The sequence below is a fragment of the Xiphophorus hellerii genome, chromosome 23 (assembly GCF_003331165.1).
Source record: "Xiphophorus hellerii strain 12219 chromosome 23, Xiphophorus_hellerii-4.1, whole genome shotgun sequence".
Lineage (NCBI taxonomy): Eukaryota > Metazoa > Chordata > Actinopteri > Cyprinodontiformes > Poeciliidae > Xiphophorus > Xiphophorus hellerii.
In genome coordinates this window covers 20,015,706-20,035,782 of record NC_045694.1, presented here as the reverse complement: position 1 = coordinate 20,035,782, position 20,077 = coordinate 20,015,706, and the positions used below count along the sequence as shown (strand labels likewise).

The following is a 20,077-nucleotide window of genomic DNA, read 5'->3' as shown; positions in this document are numbered from 1 at the left end:
CTGAAGCATTACCTGGTCAAGATGCTTCAAAGATGAAATGCTCAGTGCTCCTGATGCACAGATGAAGTTTTATCCAGTATAAGACTCTTGGATTGTAGGCGGAGTTTCAAGCTTATGTCGTCAACTAGTTTTCTTTACTTTGGCAATTACATAGTAGCATGTCTTAAATTTTTTTAACAATGAATAAGACAGGAATCTGGAATTTCCTACCTTGTTCCTTGTTCCTGTGAGGCAAGTTTTAGTACCTAGGCTATATAAGGTGACACCCTTCCGAATATTAGAGCAGCATCATTCAGACACTCTGAGCTAACAGCACAGAGAACCCGAGAAGCACTGAGGGGAAAACAGGTTTTCAACGAGAAAAAATACAGAAGGCATCATGTTCAAGCTGCAGGTAAAAAAACATTAATGTAATTTAAAAATCCATGAACATGTTTTCTATCATAACTGCATTTGAAACATTTTAATGACATTTAAAACATACTTTTCATTTCTGAGGCAAAAACTGTTACAGAAGCTAATACAGAAACTACAGCTGTCAACAGAGCATATTGTTACTATTAAACCATTGTCTTCTAAGACACTTGCTTCACATCACCTGTGCCTGACAAAGACAGAAACTGATCAGATAAGCCTTGTACTTACATAACTAAGATTGCATGAAATCATTTGTACATTTTACTCACTTGTAGAAAACCGTCAGGCCAATCTTGGCTGCCAGAAGAATCCACAACTCTGCTGTGGAAGGTGAGAATTTCTGGCTCACTATAGTGTTTTTTTTGTTTTGTTTATTTTTTTTAGACTTTTTGTGGTTGAATTGTGAAAGGGTTTCTTTTGCATATCTCATAAACGTATAGTTTTCTTTTTCTTTTTTCCAGTGTGTGGTATTTGAATACTTTTGATTATTGGTGTAGCTTAGTGTTTTGGACATATTCAGATCCTAAACTTCTTTTTAAACTTAATGATTCTAAAATCAGCATTCTTTATGTATATTTGTACTTTGTAAATGTGTAACTCATTTCACCATTTTAGGTTAATATTTTACTTTATATAAACCTTCTAAACTACACTCATCACATCTTCATTAACCCTCAGGTAAAAGAGAAATAAATTTTTTTCTCCTTCCAACAGTGTTGAGGAGCCCGACTCCTGAAGAAACAGTCACTGCTAGTTTTGGGAAGTTTATCAGTAAGGTCAAGCCCCAGCACCTGTCCACGGTGGTTCTCCACCGCAGTAAAAGAATGGTACTGGACAGCATTGGAGTTGGTCTCATTGGTAGCACAACTGAGGTTTTTGAAATGGTGCTACAACACTGCAAGGTAGGAAATAGAAAAAGTGAAAATATATATCTATATTTTTGAGTAAACGTACGATAGTAATTTTAGTTTCAATAAATTAACTTCTATTTTATATTTGGCTGTGAGAAGAATATATTTATACAGTCCCACTATTTGACTCTTATTTTATTATTCAGCTTGTAGCAAACTTGTAGAACTGGACAAATTCAAAACTGCATTTTACATGTATTCAAATATTCAAATTCCAATCTTACCGAAAGCTAAATATTTCTTTTTCAATTGTAAATTAATATTTCATGTTAATTTTTACTGTAACCAAAACTAACTGTCTTCTTTTAAACATCAGCACATGTACGGCCATGATAACATCTGCTCAGTGTATGGAAAAAGAGGCATCAAGCTCTCCCCAACATTGGCAGCTTTTGTCAACGGAGTGGCGGTAAGTGTAGTTATATTACTAATACAAATAGACTGCTAGTATTTTACATCAGTAATAAAAATTAAAATTCCAACCACCACAATCAGCATAAAATTTTGAAAGTGATCCTTTGTGTAACTTTGTTAAAGGATAAATCATTGTTTATTTAAAGTGTATCACCAAATCCAAAAGAAAAACTATAGTTCATAACCTTTTTAGACATGTTTTTTTCCACTAAGAAAGATGGCTTTTGGTATTACTAAATAATTAAAAAACTTTTTTTTTTTTTTTAATCACACCGCAGACTCATTCCATGGACTTTGACGATACCTGGCATCCAGCAACTCACCCATCAGGGGCCGTCCTTCCTGCTGTGTTAGCGCTCAGTGACATGATGCCAGCCAGCAGGAAACCCAGCGGTCTGGACTTCTTACTCGCGTTTAACGTGGGCATCGAGATCCAGGGCCACCTGATGAGGTTCTCCAATGAGGCCCGCAATATTCCTAAAAGGTCAGTTCCTCAGAGTCGGATTGCATTCACACTGGAACTTCCAGATTATTTGTAACTGAAATACATATGTATTTTTGTTAATGGTTTGAATCATATACTTTTTTTAAGTCTTTGCAGATGATATTTCCTTTTAAAGTTAAAAATGTATATGCTGAAAATAACTGTTTTGGAAGGTTTTACTAAGTAGTTGTGCAAAGTGAACCCAACAAAGGCCTCACACACTTCAAATGTGTGAGGCCTTTCATAGCTTCATAGTGTTTTTCCCCTCCTCAGCACAGAAACTAAGAGATGTTTTGCTTACTTTTGTGCTTGGGTTTGTCTCTGAACTGTGGTACCTTTGGCTCTCTTTGGCTAAGTGGAGCTTTTTCTGTTGACACTGCTCATTCCTGAAATAGGTAAAGCTCATCCCAGGTTCAGTCAGGACAGAAATGTGGTTTTCATCAGCAAAAATTATGATGATGCACAGAGTTTCAATACTTTCAGTTTGGGTACACAAAAACACTGAACTAGCAGAGAAAACAACTCTTCATATTTAGCTTGGAGGCTTTTTTTTGGATAATTAGATGCATAAGTTTCCTTTGCATCATCTCATTTTTAGGTGCAACTAGAAATGCTTGACACACTAGATATTGAAATACGACTAACTTTTAAAAAAGTTATTATGTTTATGCAGTAGATATTCAGGTCTCTGTGTGTCCTTTGCCAGGTTTCATCCTCCCACTGTGGTCGGTCCCATGGGAAGTGCAGCAGCCTGTGCTCGCCTCCTGTCTCTGGATTCCTCTCAGTGCAGTCATGCCTTGGCGATAGCTGCTTCCTTGGCTGGAGCTCCCATGGCTAACGCTGCCACTCAGTCTAAACCCCTCCACATTGGCAACGCCTCACGCCTTGGGCTTGAAGCTGCCCTTCTGGCATCCAGAGGCCTAGAGGCCAGTCCTCTGGTGTTGGATGCTGTTGCAGGAGTGGCAGGCTTTAGTGCTTTTTATGAAGATTACAAGCCACAGCCGTTAGATTCACCCCATGATGGCCATGCATTCCTGTTAGAGGAGCAGGACATGGGCTTCAAGCGCTTCCCCGCCCATCTGGGGATGCACTGGGTGGCAGATGCTGCAGCTTCTGTCCATAAGCTTCTAGTGGGCGTTGGTCCTGGAAAGATCTCTCCAGATCAAGTCCAGGACATCTTGCTCAGAGTCCCCCTCTCTAAATACATCAACAGGCCTTTTCCTGAGTCAGAGCATGAGGCTCGCCACTCCTTCCAGTTTAACGCCTGCAGCGCTCTCCTGGACGGTGAGGTGACTGTCCAGTCCTTCACCCCCGGCGCCATTAGCCGACCCGAGCTCCACGCTCTGTTGAGCCGCGTTCGGCTGGAGCATCCCCACGACAACCCCGCAAACTTCAACCTGATGTACGGGGAGGTCCAGGTGACGCTTGTGGGAGGAGACATTCTGAAGGGACGCTGTGATACCTTCTACGGTCACTGGCGCAACCCGCTGACCAACGAGAGCCTGAAGAAGAAGTTCAGGAACAACGCAGAGGTAGTGCTTCCATCAGCGAAGGTTGAGCGGCTGATTGAGGCGGTGGACGAGCTGGACAGATTTGACGACTGCCAGGAGTTACTCTCACAGCTGCAATGAAGATATGCAAATATATTTAATATATATCATTATATGATGAGTTTCATTGTCACCAATAAACACTTATTTGTACATTTTATCATCTTCATGCTTCTTTAAATTGTATATATTCTATACTTCAAATTATTCTGTTTGAGAGTTACATTCACATAAATGTTCTTTTTCATGTAATCTATTTATGTACATCATACTGCTGTGTAATAATATGTTTGCAAATATTAGAAAGTTAAATGTATTGCAAAAATCTATCAATAAACCATAGAGTTGTATACAGACAACTGCTGCCATAATTCTTTGTTATAGTATTTATATTTTCTTCCGCATTCTTTGCAGTATGTGGAACTGTCTCTTTCGCTTTGCCTTAGTTCATCACTCTCCTCTGAATATTATCATATAAATCATATGTCGTAAACATAAAACTGTCCTGATGTGCTAACCTGGATCTACCTCTTTAGCTTGATGAAGCCACTGGTCTCTTGAAACTTTTCAAGGATAGGGAATAAAGAGGATGAATTAATGGCTGGATCAGCAGTAAAAATAAATACCCCTCTTCAAAACGTCTTGAAAGAGAATCATTCTCTGTGTTTGAAAAAGTGGCAAATATTGCATTTATTTACAAGCCATTATAGATTAGTTGACATAAATTACCTTTTCTAACACCTTGAACTAGGTTCAGTTTGTTCTGTTTAAATGAAATATTAGATCTTAGCGATTCTCTAAAGTGTAAATGATTAAAGACCCTGGATGGACGGATATTTTTCATCTTACGGTATATTAATATTAATTACCTAAAAACAAATCTCAACAAGATGGAAAACTGCACCATCAGGTGGAGGATCTGTGCTTCCCAAAATGTAGTTTCAATATAATTACAATTTGTTACACTGCTGCAAATCAGACAGTAAAATACACACAGCAGCAAATTTTAAAGACAATGTGGAACAACTCAAACTGAGATCAATGGAATCGCAAAATGAAAACATTTTGCATATCTGCTGTTTGTTACTGAATGAAGCTTGCATTCAGAAGACTCACTAGCTCAAACTAGTGAGTCTTCATGCATTTAACCAATTTTATTAGTTGTCTTTAAATGTGTTTTCATTTTTAAATTAGTATTTAGTGTTTAGGATTGTGTTGATAATTGCAAAAGTAATGTAAGCAAAAGAATATTAAAACAAAGGCTATTTTCAGAAAACAAGAATTTATCATTATCCAATGGTTATTTTTTACAGTAGACAGAAGAGAGAGACGATATGGGCCACCTTCTGTCAAAATTTAATCGGAGTTTGATGGATGAGTGATTAATGACCCGTGACTAATTGATATTAATTTCCGGTCACATGATGCCCCTCCCCCCATCCGGTCACATGATGCCCCTCCCCCCATCCAGTCACATGATGCCCCTCCCCCCATCCGGTCACATGATGCCCCTCCCCCCATCCAGTCACATGATGCCCCTCCCCCCATCCGGTCACATGATGCCCCTCCCCCCATCCGGTCATATGACCCCCAGGATGTCTCATGACCTCAGCGTGCTTAGCACGTGTTACAATATATTCCCGCTAATTTCAATTCAACCAATAGAAACAGAGACAGGGGGGTTTGACCTTTACTGTTTCTGCTATAAGTAATGCTGGAAAAATCAAGCACTCTACTTGTAAGAGTTGTTCAAGAACTTTACAATGAATGGAACTAAACGAGTTCATCCTGCTGCTGAGAAAAATGGACCTACCTCCTCTGCATCAGCTGATACGGATTCGAAGTTACCTAGCCCTAAGACATTCGCTAAGATGATGAAGTCAACACCGTTAATGAACAAATACTTGCTTGCTGAAGAAGAACGTGCTGTTGTATATGAGATCCCAATAGCAGTGAAACCGGATTTGGGCCCAGTGTTGGATAAACCTGTAAGCTCACCTTCGTCACCTGATGCATCTGCCTCAAATACTGTGGATAAAAGAGAAATAGTGACAGGCGGAACGTCTCTTCTATGCGAGACCCCGATATCCATCTATGACAACTCCGGGCCTAGAGCGGATGCCCCAAAGAAATCGAAATTTTATCTGTGCCGCGTGCAGAGCCCGGTACTTGGATCCCTCAAGGCAGACTGGTCTTTAAAACCTCATGGTCTATGGGGGTCATGGGGTTATGTTTTCCGTTATGAGACCGGAGAGCTTTACCTGTACCAGCTGGACAAGGATGAGGAGCTTTCACCGATATCGGATACATGCAGCCTCACCTATAATGACTGGGCAGTGCTAAGGCTTGCAATTCCTCGTGCCAATGAAGATATGGAATTGGTCTTAGAGCGAAATACAAGAGAAGATGAGGCTGACCCTCGATCTGCAAAGAAAACCAGAAGACAGTGTTTCCCGACTGATACTGAAATTGGAAAGGGACAAATTCTCTTCAGCGCAGTGTGGGAATCGAAAACTACAGAATCTGGGCGCTGGTCCTTAAGGGCGAGCAGACGGAGGGGCGAGAGCCTGAATTCCCCAGACCTGTTTGTGTTGGAGGCTTTCAATGTGGACTGTGGTGTATTCAGAACCATGCTGGCTCTCCCATTTGAGGCCTGGTCTGAGAAAATGACGGAAGTCGGGGATCGGATTTCAGAACTGTTCCGAAAATCTCGCTGCTGGCTCGATATTTTGTCAGTGAAGAAAACTCTGACATTTCCTGTCCTGCCATCCTCTTCTGGCCCGACCCTCTTCTGAGGACCCGCCCCCCCCCCCCTCTACCCTATATAATGAGAGCGCTGCGGGGACTTCTGACACCACACCTTTAGAATGGAAGAAGTAAGGAGCTATGGACTATGGGGATCAAACTGGGGTGAGCCCAGTTATTCTACAGAGAGCCTCTTCACTCCTCCGTCTCCTGGAAGCTACAACATGGGTCCATATTATCCGCCTTCTCCTGTTTTATACTCTTCCTCATCAGCATCATCTCCGGCACTCTCTCCTACAAAATTTCTGATACCGAGTACTCTAGCTGAAGAGGGTATCCCTCCGACAGCAGCAGCAGCAGAGTACTCTGGGGAACCTGCTTCCATCTACCCCCAACCCCCAGCACCGGCAGCAGAGAATTCTGGAGAGCATGCAACCGGCTACTCCGAACCTCCACCTTCTCCAATTCAACAAGAAGATGAAATTGATGGATGGATACCGAGCACGCTGATTGGTGGTGTAAAAACAGCCTTACTACATCTATTCAGTTTAATTTGTGCCAAATATGTCAAGGAAACCTGCTACGGGTGCAAAACAGATCACCCAAGCCAGCGACAGCATCAGTGCCTGGAAATACCGGAGGAAGAATATTACCAACTCCACTTTCATCGCATCACACAGCGACTCCTGACTCCACGATTCATACCGGCTGTCCAGAAACTGCTGAAACAGCGCCACATACAGGTTGAGGATGCAAAAGTGAAGATGATTGCAGAAACAGTTTTACACGAACTGAAATCGGCATTCGGAATCCAGACTGCAATTAACGACATGTATCAAAGCATGTCCACTGATGAAAAACTCAACCAGCTTCGTTCTGTTTCAGAGTGTTACACTCTGAATGAAAAGTAATCTCTCTTCTGTTCTGACTTGTATTTTTCTAGTTCTATAGATTTAGTTTAAGTATTATCCTTTTCTTCATCTTATCTAGCATGTTTAAGTATTTAATTCGTACATCTATTATCCTTTTTTTTCATCTTATTTAGCATGTTTAAGTATTTTATTCATTATCCTTTACCTGTGTTTTATGACTGATTGACTAGCATTAAATATATCTTTATACACGTATTATCGTTAAAACATTTAATTGTAATTTCTAGTAAATAATTGTACTGTTTGTGATTTCTTACTATTAAAGGAAGAATAAATCCTTTGTACCATGATCTTGTTTTCTCATTATTTAACATCCGCTCACCAAAGCAGTTGACATAAGGATGGCGGAGAAAAGGTTAATGAAGACGGTATATTACACTCCATCACATCCCGGTAGTTTAGGAGGAATAGAGAGACTGAAAAGAGGTCTGGAGGATGAAACGGGAAAGAAGGTTAAGGTGGAAAAAGTACAAGGTTTTTTATCGGAACAAGACACTTATACTTTGCATAAACCTGCACGCATAAATTTCCCAAGAAACAGAGTTTTTGTCACGAGGCCTTTAAAACAGTTTCAAGCAGACCTTTGTGACATGCAAGCTTTGACTGAGGAAAATGATGGTTATAATTACTTATTAACAGTCATTGACATATTTTCTAAAAGAGCATATGTACGAATTTTAAAGAGGAAGACTGCGGATGAAGTGGTAAAAGCCTTTGCATCCATTTTCAAAGATAGTCAGACTCCTAAAAAATTGCAAACAGATGCGGGTAAAGAATTTTTTAACCAAAAATTTAAAGCTTTAATGAAAAAGCACGGCATTGAGCATTTTGCAACAGCAAGCGAAACAAAAGCCTCAGTGATTGAAAGGTTTAATCGTACGTTAAAAACAAGAATGTGGAGATATTTCACAGCTAATAATACCCGTCGTTATGTCGATGTTGTGCAAGACTTGGTGAAAAGCTACAACCACAGCTACCATGCAAGTATTAAAACTACCCCTATGGAAGTGAATTCAAAAAATGCCTTTCAAATCTTTCAGAACCTGTATGGTACGTCCTCGAGCACACGTCGCAAGAATGCCAAACCTAAGCTTAAACCCGGGGATCTGGTTCGATTATCTAAATTACGCGGCGTTTTTGATAAAAAATATGAGCAGAGTTTTACGGATGAAGTGTTTACAGTGACTGATACCATACTTCGATCTCCTCCTGTGTATAAACTCAAAGATCTTGATAACGAACCTATTCAAGGTTCTTTTTACGAGAAGGAGCTTCAGAAAGTGAAACTGTGTAAAGATAAAATGTACCAAGTGGAAAAGATATTAAGCCGACGCACCGTAAGGGGGGTTAAACAGGTTTTTGTGCGGTGGAAAAATTGGCCTCAGAAATTTAACAGTTGGATCAGACTGGCTGACCTTCAAGATGTATAAAAGACACCTGCAGTAAATCTTACACCTGACACAACACCATGGAGCGTTCGGTAGAGGATGAAGGGTTCTACGTTACTTTACCCTCAAATGCGGGTTTAAATGTTTTTAAGGATAATACCATTTCAAGTTTTCGTGTGAATTTAGCGCAGCATATTAATTTAGAAGGTTCCTGGCAAGTTGCCTTGACAGAGATTTCTTATCCTCACACCTGGTATAATGTCCCGGAAGAATCAGCTTACTTTGAATGGAGGGAAAGAAAAGTGAAAAAGGTGTTTCGGCAAAGTATTACTCCCGGACACTACAAAAACACGACACATCTGGTTGGAGAAATCGAACCTATCCTTAGAGAAATAAAATCCGACATTTACTTTGAACCGATTTACGCATTTGTAAATAAGTTATTCTTTCAAGCAGGAGGACAATATCAAATACGTTTTCATGCTCCGATTGCTTACATGCTCGGCATGGAACCTGGAAAATGGTTAACTTTTGATAGAAAAGCTTCTCAACCAACGGACATGCAAGCAGGATTTTACATGATTTATTGTTACAGCGACGTGGTCGAACAGCAAATAGTGGGGGATAGTTATGCTCCTTTGCTGCGTACGGTTAAAGTGGACGGTAAATTCGGTGATATAATCACTCAAACCTTTAACCCCCCCGATTATCTTCCTGTGGCGCGGAAACATATCGAATCTATTCAAATAGAACTGAAATCAGACCAGAACGTTCCGATAAATTTTACCTACGGAAAGGCAATCGTGAAATTACATTTTCGACCTGTGAGGTCACGAGGAAGCCTGAGATAATAACTGTATGAACTTCGATGAGAAACATTCGTATAAAATACGGCTGATGATAAGGTCATCATTCATACGGGCTCACCCTCACAGCGTGAAAGAGAGTATTTACCTTAACAGAAGAACTGTATAAATCTTAGGTAACATGAGTCAGATAAATCTGAGAGATGATCCTCACCGGTTTGTACATTATTACCATAACCAGGTAGGGGGCACATTACCTGGTTTCTATGGGGCGCCGGTGATGTACGGCAGAGGTATAGGGGCGGTATTCTCAAGATCATTCAGATTTGTGTCGCCCCTAGTCAAATCAGGTTTCGCCCTGGCTAAACCTCACTTAAAAAGAGCAGCCGCCAATATTGCCACGGATGTTCTAGGCAAAGCTATGAATAAAATATCTGGTTCTAAAGAGGGTCAAGAAGGGTCAGGAATTATGGTTCTGTCAAGAAGAGCAAGGACGCGCCCACCGGGAGAGCGTGCGCGAAACTTACAAATACGTAGAGCACTGAAGCGAAAGAAATCAAACGGGAGAAGGAAGGCTAAAGCGAGGAACTCTGTTCCTAGCAAAGATATATTTCAATAAAACATGGCTCTTTTGCATCACAAATCACCGGAATGCACTTTAGCCGAATTAGACTTATTTTCAGCCCCTATGACCCAGCTATCTATAGAGGACAAGGTCTACACTGAAATTTTACCGCTGTCAGCTCTTACGGACAACGGTCCTATCGAATTTATGATTCCGGGAGGTGAGAAATATCTGGACTTAAATGACACCCTGCTTCATCTACGCATCAAGATCACCAACGCCGATGGTAGCAACCTGGCTAATGACGCTGCTGTGGGATTAATTAATTATCCTCTTAACACAATATTTTCCCAATGCGACGTTACGTTGGGAGACCGGCTGATATCTCAGTCGAGTTCCACCCATCCTTACAGGGCAGTGATTGAAACTTTACTTAATTTCTCTCAAGATACGCTGAGAAGCCAATTTAGCGCAGGTCTTTTTTACAAAGATACAGCGGGAGCCATAGACTCTATAGTTGTAAATAATGGTCCAAACCAGGGTTTAAATAAAAGGGCCTCCTTCACCGCTGAGTCCAGAGAAGTGCACCTGTTGGGGGCACTGCATGCTGATATATTTTTCTGTGAGAGGGTGCTGCTTAATTCTGTGGATTTAAGGATTAAATTAACAAGAGCCAGCGATGCATTTTGTCTGATGGGAGCCCGTGACTCAACTTTTCGATTGAAAATTTTGGGGGCTTCTCTTTTTGTGAAAAAAGTATCGGTTTCTCCCGCGGTCCGTTTAGGACACGCTTCTGCTTTAATGCGGGGAAATGCGTTGTACCCACTTTCCAGAGTTAATGTTAAAACATATTCTATCCCTGAAAACTCAAGAATATGTACTCAGGAGAACCTATTTTTGGGGGCTATACCAAAGTATATAGTTCTGGGAATGGTTCATCACGAGGCCTTCACAGGAAGAAGGGACCTGTCACCTTTTCATTTTAAACATATGGATGTTGAGTACTTGGCTCTGTGTCAGGAGGGCAGACAGATCCCGGGCAAAGCTTTCCAGCCCCAATTCAACCAAGGAATATCGGTCAGAGAATTTTACAACATATTCTCTGCATCAGGCCGTCATCTTAAAGACCTTCCGCTGAGCATAGACCGAACTGATTTTAACCAGGGATACTCACTGTTTGTCTTTAATCTCAACCCGGGAGAGGACACAGAAGCTTTATCACCGGTTTCTAACGGAAACTTGAGGTTAGAGATCCGGTTCAGAGTCCCATTACCGCACACAACCACGCTGGTCGTGTATACGTGTTACGATTCCATTCTGGAGATCAATTCTAAAAGAGAGGTTTTGGTGGATTATTATTAATCATGAATAATCATCAACTTGAGAGTCTGCTACACCAGCTGTTGGGGAAAGTATTTTGCGGAGTTTGGGCATGCGATGAACTGTCTTTGCTCTCACACGAGTACGCAGGACCCGCATATTTTATTGTGAACACACATCCTGCTCACATGCCCGGAGAACACTGGCTAGCTCTTACTTTGGAAGGGAACGGGATTGCCACGTTTTTTGACTCCTATGGCTTTCGGCCAGACTTTGATTTCTATCCAACAAGCATCGTAAAATTTTTGAAAGACAGGTCTTCAAAAATAATATATCATAATAATCAACTTCAAGATACTCTGTCTGTTGTCTGCGGTCATCATTGTGTTTATTACTTATGTAATAGAGCATGTGGTTTATCAATGCAACAAGTGCTTGATTCATACCCCGGGGATGTGAAAAAAAATGATGTCATGGTTTCAGATTTTGTGAAAAAATATCAACGCTGTGTAAAAAACCAGAAATTTTGTTCTTTTCACCACGGAACATGTTCTATGCAAATGTTTAAAGATTGTCACAAATTGTTAACGTGATTTTCTAATATTATTGTATTAAAACAAGAGACTGTACACCTGAAAAATTCTTTAATAAAATATTTTATTGAAAAAAAAAGAATTGTTGTCAGAGAGTTTATGGAGTAAAAGCAATCCAACGTGATGGTTTTGTTCTTTTACGCATACTTTGTCTGTTTCTGATCTTATTCTGTAGATCAAATTTAGGGGATAAGATAAATTTCTTTTTACGCGTACTTTTTACATCCGTCACCTCATCCCCGAAATCAAATTTAGGGGATAGGATACTCTTCTTTTTTTCTCTTCTGGAAGGGATTTTGACACCGTCTGTCTTGACACGCAAATATTGTTCACGAGCTTGTGGATTATTAACAGACGATACCGGGAAATTTAATTCATCCAGTGTGGAAAGGAAATCGGTCCATCCTGCAGGCAGGAGGCTTTGGGATTTTCTTTTAAACGGAAGCAGAAGGTTTTTGAGTAAATCAACCAAATGAGAACCTTTCGTGACATTTCCTTTATAAACAAATTCTGCTTTAGATGTCCAACCGCTGTTACTTTTGGACAGCTTTTTCAAAATGTATTCAGCATTTTTACGATCTCTTTCAGGAAGCGCTTTCACAACTTCATTAGCAGTTTCATCCAATTCGGTAGTTTTTTGAATAGAATCATCTTCACGGTTTCTAAGTTCAGGATCATCCTTGGTACGCTGCACAGTCACAGATAACTGTGGCTCTTCTAGTTGACCTTGCTTGATTAAAGATAGAGATCTTTGTAGCAAAGCATTATATTTCTTAATTTTCTCGTATGCAGTGAGCCCTGATTCATTCAAAATGGCTCTCATTTGAGAATCCAGATCCTCCTCCGCCGCATCTCTGATTGAAGTCTTTGAGGAGTTCAAATGTTTAAACTGATGAGGTGAGATGAGAAACATCTTTTGAGATGTTTTAAGAGCCATTGCTTTTGTTCTATCTGCTGAGGATTCCGCCCACTAAGTTTCCTATTAACGGAGTCAGAGCAGCTAGCAGGGGGAGAATAAATCCTCCTCCTTGACTTTTAAGAGCCAGCTGTTTACGCTTTAATCCGGTTCTTTTATCCGCCAACAGTCTGATAATTTTTCGCTGCTTTTTCAATTTCCGGTGTTGAGAAGGTGTTAGTTTAATATTTCCTTTTAGAATGTTCAGAGCAATCTCACATAAAGTTTTAAGAAAATCCGGTGAGCAATGAGCTAAAATATCTTTACGCTTCTGAGGGGTGGCCTGGTAAAGAGCCCTGAGCATCGGAGCATTCCTTTTTATGCGTGCAGACATTCTGACTTACTTTGATTTAGGTACATACACCACTGGCCATTCGCCGGGTAATATCCCCGTCCTTAACCTGTAACGTTCTGGGCAGCTAGGAGTAAGATCTACGATTAAATATCCGTGAGCTTCTTTGGTTGCATCTTCAAAACTCTCCAGGAAACTTGCTTTAGCTGATGGGAAGACTTGACGCGCTAGTATATCCACCTGTAATTTATCTCGAGGGTTCTTAAAGAGCACCATATAATTACTGTTGAGACTAATGGTGCGGCTGTATTTTCCCTGCTGAAATACATTCTGGGTGAGATATAGAACAGACATATTTCTATGATGTCGATATTGGGTGAACAATTTGGCTACTTCAGGGTGGTTAGAAGCCTGGAAAATGACATCATCCAAAATGACCAAGTGACTTTGATTCACAGGGAATAATTCTTCGTCGTCGAAAGAAGCAGGCAGTCCTTCCACAAATTTAATATTTTTATTCAGTTTTTGCAATTCAGCATATAATGGTTGAAAAGAAGTAAAAATCCAAACAATATTGTCCGGTACAACATTCATGACATGCTCAAGATTTTGCAACATTTTCCCTACAAAGTATGATTTTCCACAACCACTTGCCCCAACGATCATACATGAGAACGGTTTCGTGAATCTGGGGTCAAAGTATACCTCTTGAACATCGTTGGAATAAGACATTTTTATTTTTTTATTTTTTCCTTGTCTCTTAAACTCTAATAACCAAAAGGTAGAGTTGAACCATCAGGAAAAAGCCTGCGTTTGTCATACACAACCTGAAACCTTTTAAGAAATGTCACGTTTCTTAAAACGAACCCTTTTTTATCGCGTTTTATGGTGTGTTGCGGTGTTTTGATAACACCGTGTCGGGACCCTTCTAAGTACCCTCCCACCAGCTCTCTGATGCTGTCAAAATTGACTGTCTCGCTGCACTCATAAGTTTGAGTGATGCCTTTCACCCGGATCACCACTTTCTTTTGATTTTTTGTCTGGTAAGCATAACTTTTAGGCCCCGCTGCTACAAATTCCTGAATGGTGTCACCTCCTAATTCGTCGGTTAAATCACCGAGATAATTTCCCAGTTCTAGAGGACTCTCACCATCTTTTACCACATAGATCAGGCTGTCTGTGTCTATGTAGAGAATCTTATCCTGCACTCGCTCCAGACAGCTGAAAAGTTTTAAACGAGCATAAGCTGTGGTAAATGCTGCGATGAAAATATTATTTGATTTGTTAGGACGAACGATGCAACGTTTGCTGTAATTCCACTGGATCAGACAGGTTTCAGGGTTAATAAAGTGAAAGTACTTCACCACGTATTTACCTGAGAAAAAAAAATTGAAATATTCATCAGGATCACTTACAAAGCTGGTCTGAGAGAGATCATTTCTTTGCGCAAACTTTCCCCAGAAGCTATTGAGACACAGTTTAGCTACTTGTCTTTTAGCAGGGTTCACCTCAATTTTCCCAGCATCTAGTTGAATACCTTGATTAATTTGATAATCTCTCACATATTTCAACCTGCTCTCCTGATCCATCGCTTCAGGGGGATAACCGCTGGCTTCCTGTTTCCCCTTCAAAAAGGTGTGAATGTAGCCTTTAAAGATCGAGCTACTGCTTCTCTCGAAATGCCAGACCTCAGTGATTTTTCCGAGACGATAACCACATTGTAATGCTTTTTGAAACTCCGCACTCACCCAAACACCTGTCAGAGATCGAGCCTCGTCCTCATGGGTGCAGATCCCTGTTTGATTGTTAATATCTGCACATGTGCGGCAAAGAGTGAAAACTAGCTTACCCCTAGATGTCTTGTAGGGCAGAACTGGAAAAAACAGGCCTCGTGGAGGATAAACGGTTGCTCTGATAAAACCAAAATAGTTGACAGGATCATCGAAATCTTTGTAAATGAGGGTAGGGTGACCTAGCGGATATTCACACGTAGCATTTACATAAGGGTAGAGAGATGTGAAGTCCACATAATGCACGGACTCACCCGGTCCAGCTGTGAACCTGAGCTTTAGAGCACAAGTTCGACCTCCGTACAGAGCGTTCCGAGGGACCAAAGGTTCTGGCGCATCAAATTTTTCCAGGAATCTGATTACCCCTGGATCAGACTTTTTCATTTCATCCCACTCATGTTCCCACACAGTCTCGACTCGAACACCATAAACGGCTTGCAGAATCTTAGATCTTTCAACCGTAGCTGCATAAATTTGTTCAAACGGTACTTTTCTCAAAGGACACATTTCAGTCTGCTTGAAACACCGAGGGCAGGCATGGTAAAGACACCCGTTGAAACAGAATACGGTAGCTAAACCTGAGATTACTGCGAATCCGTCGACAAAATAGGGTCCGATTTTGCGTTCGCCAGAGTTCAGCGCGTGCTCAATATGTAAGTTCTCACTGTCCATCTTCCACTCTAGCCACTGAATTGAAGCATTGGAGAAAGTTTTGGACCCACGCCTGTAATCTACAGCGGATGGGATCGCCAAGGATTTCTCCGGAAGAAAATTGGTCACAAAAACCTGCATGCATGCAGAAGCAATTGTGATGTTCTTAAAGGGATCCACATTTGTCTCCTTAAAAAACTCCTCTCTGAATTTAACACAACCTTGAAAAAGAATGTCCACATCATTTTTGCAATAATGCAGGGATTCTTTCTCAAAGTCAAAAATGCCTTTGGATGCTTCACCGTACCAATCAGTAATTTTCTGCCGCTCATCTGGATTCATAAGTTTGATGCCGTAAGAATCTAAAGGAGGAAACACACCCACATACTTGAGATGCTCTTCAGCGGAAAATTCATGGGGAAAATATCCTTTCGAGCGGTCATGGAAGCCCAGTGCTTTCGGCATGGCACTCAGTTTCATAGTCAGAAATGACAGGCTATCAATGAATTTCAATTTGTAATCGGGGTCTGTAAAACAAAGAACTTTTCCTCCTTGCATGATTAGAAAAGGCTTGATACCTAACTGCACCATAGAGTTAAGCATTAAATAACTGTCAAACCCACGAGCATTATGTGCGATGAAAGTGTATCCCTTAAACATAGTTCTTCTAAAATGAAGAAGGAATTGCTGTGCACAATCCAGGCCATAAGCGTGCCATTCAACACCTGTCATGGATTTTGAACAGACTAGAAAGGGTTTATGTACGCCGCTCTGATCTACAAATGTTTCAAAATCGTAAAACACAAGTTTGTCATGAAGTTTGTCATCAGTAGTACTGGTTTGAATGTAGCATTGATGATCGTTAAGAGTTACATCTGTACCAGGAGGTAGATTTTTTTCACCGCAGATGACACATTTTGATTCGCATATGTGTAAAGTTTTCTCTTTGGTCATAGGTACGTGATACAGCCTTTTACACGTAGAACAAAATTTGATCATCTCGCAATCACTTACAAGCATTTCAGCATGAGGTCTGTTGCGAGGTTCTTTGTGCCTATCGAAGCATGTAGAGTTTCGACATATTCTGTTACAGTCATCGCAGCGTACTGGGTTGTACTGCAATTGTGTGCAACTGTAACAACAGCAGACACCACAGTAGCCTTGGCAATGATGGGTGTTAGAATTATTATAACCGCCATAACAAAATTTGCAATGATATTTCGAACCGGTAAAACCTGCAAGATTCCTAATGCCATAGAAGTGATTATTATGGAGGAGGAGAAAGCAGGGATTTGAACGATTTTGGAAATCTGTTTCAAATTTAGATAAAGCCCTATCTTTTGAGGTTCGATGAAACACTGCAATTTTTCTTTGTAGAATGTTTTCAAACTTTGTGACGTCGCTGAATGTAACCGCTGTCTGATCAGTTAGACCTGCCTGATGCTGCCACTTTCTTCCCTGTTCAAGAGCTTGTTTATCTGTAAATTCAGGGTGAGCTACATGTGCCAGGCTGGTAGCAAAACACAATTTATTTCCTGTATTTTCTACAATATACAGGTGACGCCTCTTCTTATTAATCAATTCACATTCCAATGTTCTTTCAGCCTTGCGTTTTGAACCTCCTGTTGGGTTCTTGACTATCTGGAGAATCAGCTCCAAATTACTTTCTGAGGGCAGCTCTGCATTAGATTGAACGAGCTCATCTAAAAATTCCTCAAATGCAGGCAGGATTGCATCGTTATCAGTAACAGAGATATTTATGTGATGAGAAATATTACCCCACGCTAATTCTAACTGTACAACGTCATTACGTACAGCTATTGATCTTGCAGCATTAGCTAGATCAGTTAAAACATTCATAACTGCGGTGTAGAATTCAGCAATGTCAGGTACACCGTGGGTTGGAGGCGCGATTGATAACGATCTCCTTATTTCAATGTTATTGAAACGCTGACGTTCAATTCTCTGATTTTGATCTAGATTACCTCCTCGCTGCTGTTGCTGCTGTGCTTGATCATTTGCTGCAGAAACTGTTTCAGATGGTAACACAGATTCTGTATTTTGAAAACCTTCATCTAATGAAATGGTAGACGAAGTAGCCGGTGAACCAACGGGTGAGTTTTGCGGAGATATACAGTTATTTAAACCGCGGACTGCATCGTCAATTTGTCTGAAATAGTCTGAGACTTCAGATGCGTTTAACATATCAGAGATTGGTGATCTAGCAGGGCTAAGATCAGGGCTCTGTGTAAAGTCATTTCCCCCGGTATTCAAAGCTGAAGCGATTGTTTGTAGAATCTGGATGGAATTAATAATTTGTTGGGAATAATCTGATTGAGGTTCTGTATTTTGAAAAGTTTCATCCAACGCAGATGAGGCAGCCGGTGAGTTTTGCGGAGATATGTAGTCATTTAAACCGTGAACGGCATCATTAATTTGTCTGAAATAGTCTGAGAGTTCAGATGCGTTTAAAATATCAGAGATTGATGACCTAGCAGGGCTAAGAGCAGGGCTCTGTGAAAAGTCATTTCCCCCAGTATTCAATGCTAATGCAAGTGTTTGCAGAGTTTGGATATTGTCAGCTATTTGTTGAGAATAATCTGATTGAGATGATTCAACTCTAGCTTGTTGGTCTTCCATTCTTTACTGAGTTATAAGAGACAAATCATACATGAATCATTTCACAATCACCTTTGCATCGGAGGAAACATTTTGCAGCACTGTTCTGACGGCTTGTAGCAGGATTTTAACTTTTTCTCGGTTGCGAGCCAGAGCTTGTCGTCTTTTTCGAGCTGGAGGTCGGTCCAGAAGTAGAAAAGATTCTGTAATAAATAATTAGGAATAAATAATTAGGAATAAACTTCTAACAGTTATGAGATGTGATTTTACTAGATAAATTCAAATAATGTACCTGTAATCAATCCGTCCAGCAAAACAACTCGAGCTTGTAGATTTTCTGCAGTGAGCCTCTTTCGTATTTCACGAGCGTTGAAAGCTGTGAAATATATTTAATGTGATTACAATCAGTTAGGTAAGGCTGCTTTAATTCTAAACAATACTTTACTGAAAAAGCATTTATGTATTTATTTATTTATTTTTTAAATTATGGTGTGTGGGGAAATAAATACACACAAACTCATTTTTATTACATCATGACACAATCATTAGACATACACACGCACAGAGAGAGCAAGGGATCTTCTGCAGGGGAGGGGGTCACTCACCCCTGACCATCGGCTGTTATGTCCTGGAGACAAAAAAGCGCATGCACACACCCACACACACACACACAGCCCTACACACCCCTGGACACACACACACACACATACAGGTACATAAGGTATAGCCTGCCTTATTCGCCAAACAGGCCCGACGGTGGTTTAGCTGGACTACCCTTTCCCAAGTAGCTAGAGCAATGGGAGGTGGCTTAAAACACTGCAAAAAATCTGAAAAAAATTTAGCTCACTTTAGGTTTCAGATAGCAGCTACACAGCCTTTCTTTCAGCAGCCTGACAACATGGTGGCTTATATGGACATCAGCAAATGTGGTTTATGAGAACAAAACAAAGTATTGTGAGAACTTTAAAGGGACAACTACGTCATATTTAAAAACCTGCTGATTAGCATAAATACACAACCTGACAGCACAAAGCATTAACAGAACATATTTTATTAGGTAAATATGACCAAATAATTCAATTATTTTTCTTTAAAAAATAAAAGTAAGCCTCAAATTGAAATTACCAAAAGAAAAACAATCTAATTTAAGTGCCTCAACAAAACGTACACAAAAGTAAAATAAGGGCTTTAGGGTGCAGACTGTTGCCAAATATTCTGAATATAAATAAATAAGTAAAAGAATGTTAAATTAAAATTCTGCCACCTTTTCGAATAATTTTTATGCTGGACAACAGAAAAATGCCTCGCCATTAGGAAAACGCTTTTCTGCCTATCAACACAAATACATTTAAACAGCCTCTAAGTCACGGGACTTTACAGATAATATTGTTTGATAGGCAACAAAAAAAAAAAATGTTTTAGTAGCATGAACAAAATGGAACACTTTTGAACAAATGATTACTTCACATAAAATCTAGAGCCTTTTCTTTTGTGCCTGCCTCATAGCAGTTATTCCACGGTTTCTCACAAAGTCCCTGATATTTTGTGCTGTTCTTTGAGCCAGCACAGGACCTTCCACCAACTTGCAGTGTTTGCACTCATTTTTAGTGGCAAGTTTTCCTTTACCTATGTGAGCTTTAAAATG

General features: G+C 40.4%; 1 protein-coding gene across 1 annotated transcript; it reads left to right on the top strand.

The window, feature by feature from the left end:
* The first annotated feature begins 172 nt into the window (after positions 1-172).
* Positions 173-4,068, top strand: LOC116714496 (cis-aconitate decarboxylase-like). The gene is made up of 6 exons (XM_032555111.1): positions 173-394; positions 693-747; positions 1,132-1,319; positions 1,645-1,737; positions 2,021-2,226; positions 2,933-4,068. The coding sequence occupies exons 1-6, from the start codon at positions 380-382 to the stop codon at positions 3,855-3,857; spliced, it is 1,482 nt and encodes a 493-aa protein (XP_032411002.1). The 5' UTR covers positions 173-379; the 3' UTR covers positions 3,858-4,068.
* The last annotated feature ends 16,009 nt before the right edge of the window (positions 4,069-20,077 follow it).

What these genes read in the sequence shown, in the direction of transcription:
- LOC116714496 (XM_032555111.1), top strand. An exon ending in CCACAACTCTGCTGTGGAAG is followed by an intron (nt 748 to 1,131) that starts GTGAGAATTTCT and finishes TCCTTCCAACAG; the next exon opens with TGTTGAGGAGCCCGACTCCT. An exon ending in TGGTGCTACAACACTGCAAG is followed by an intron (nt 1,320 to 1,644) that starts GTAGGAAATAGA and finishes TTTAAACATCAG; the next exon opens with CACATGTACGGCCATGATAA.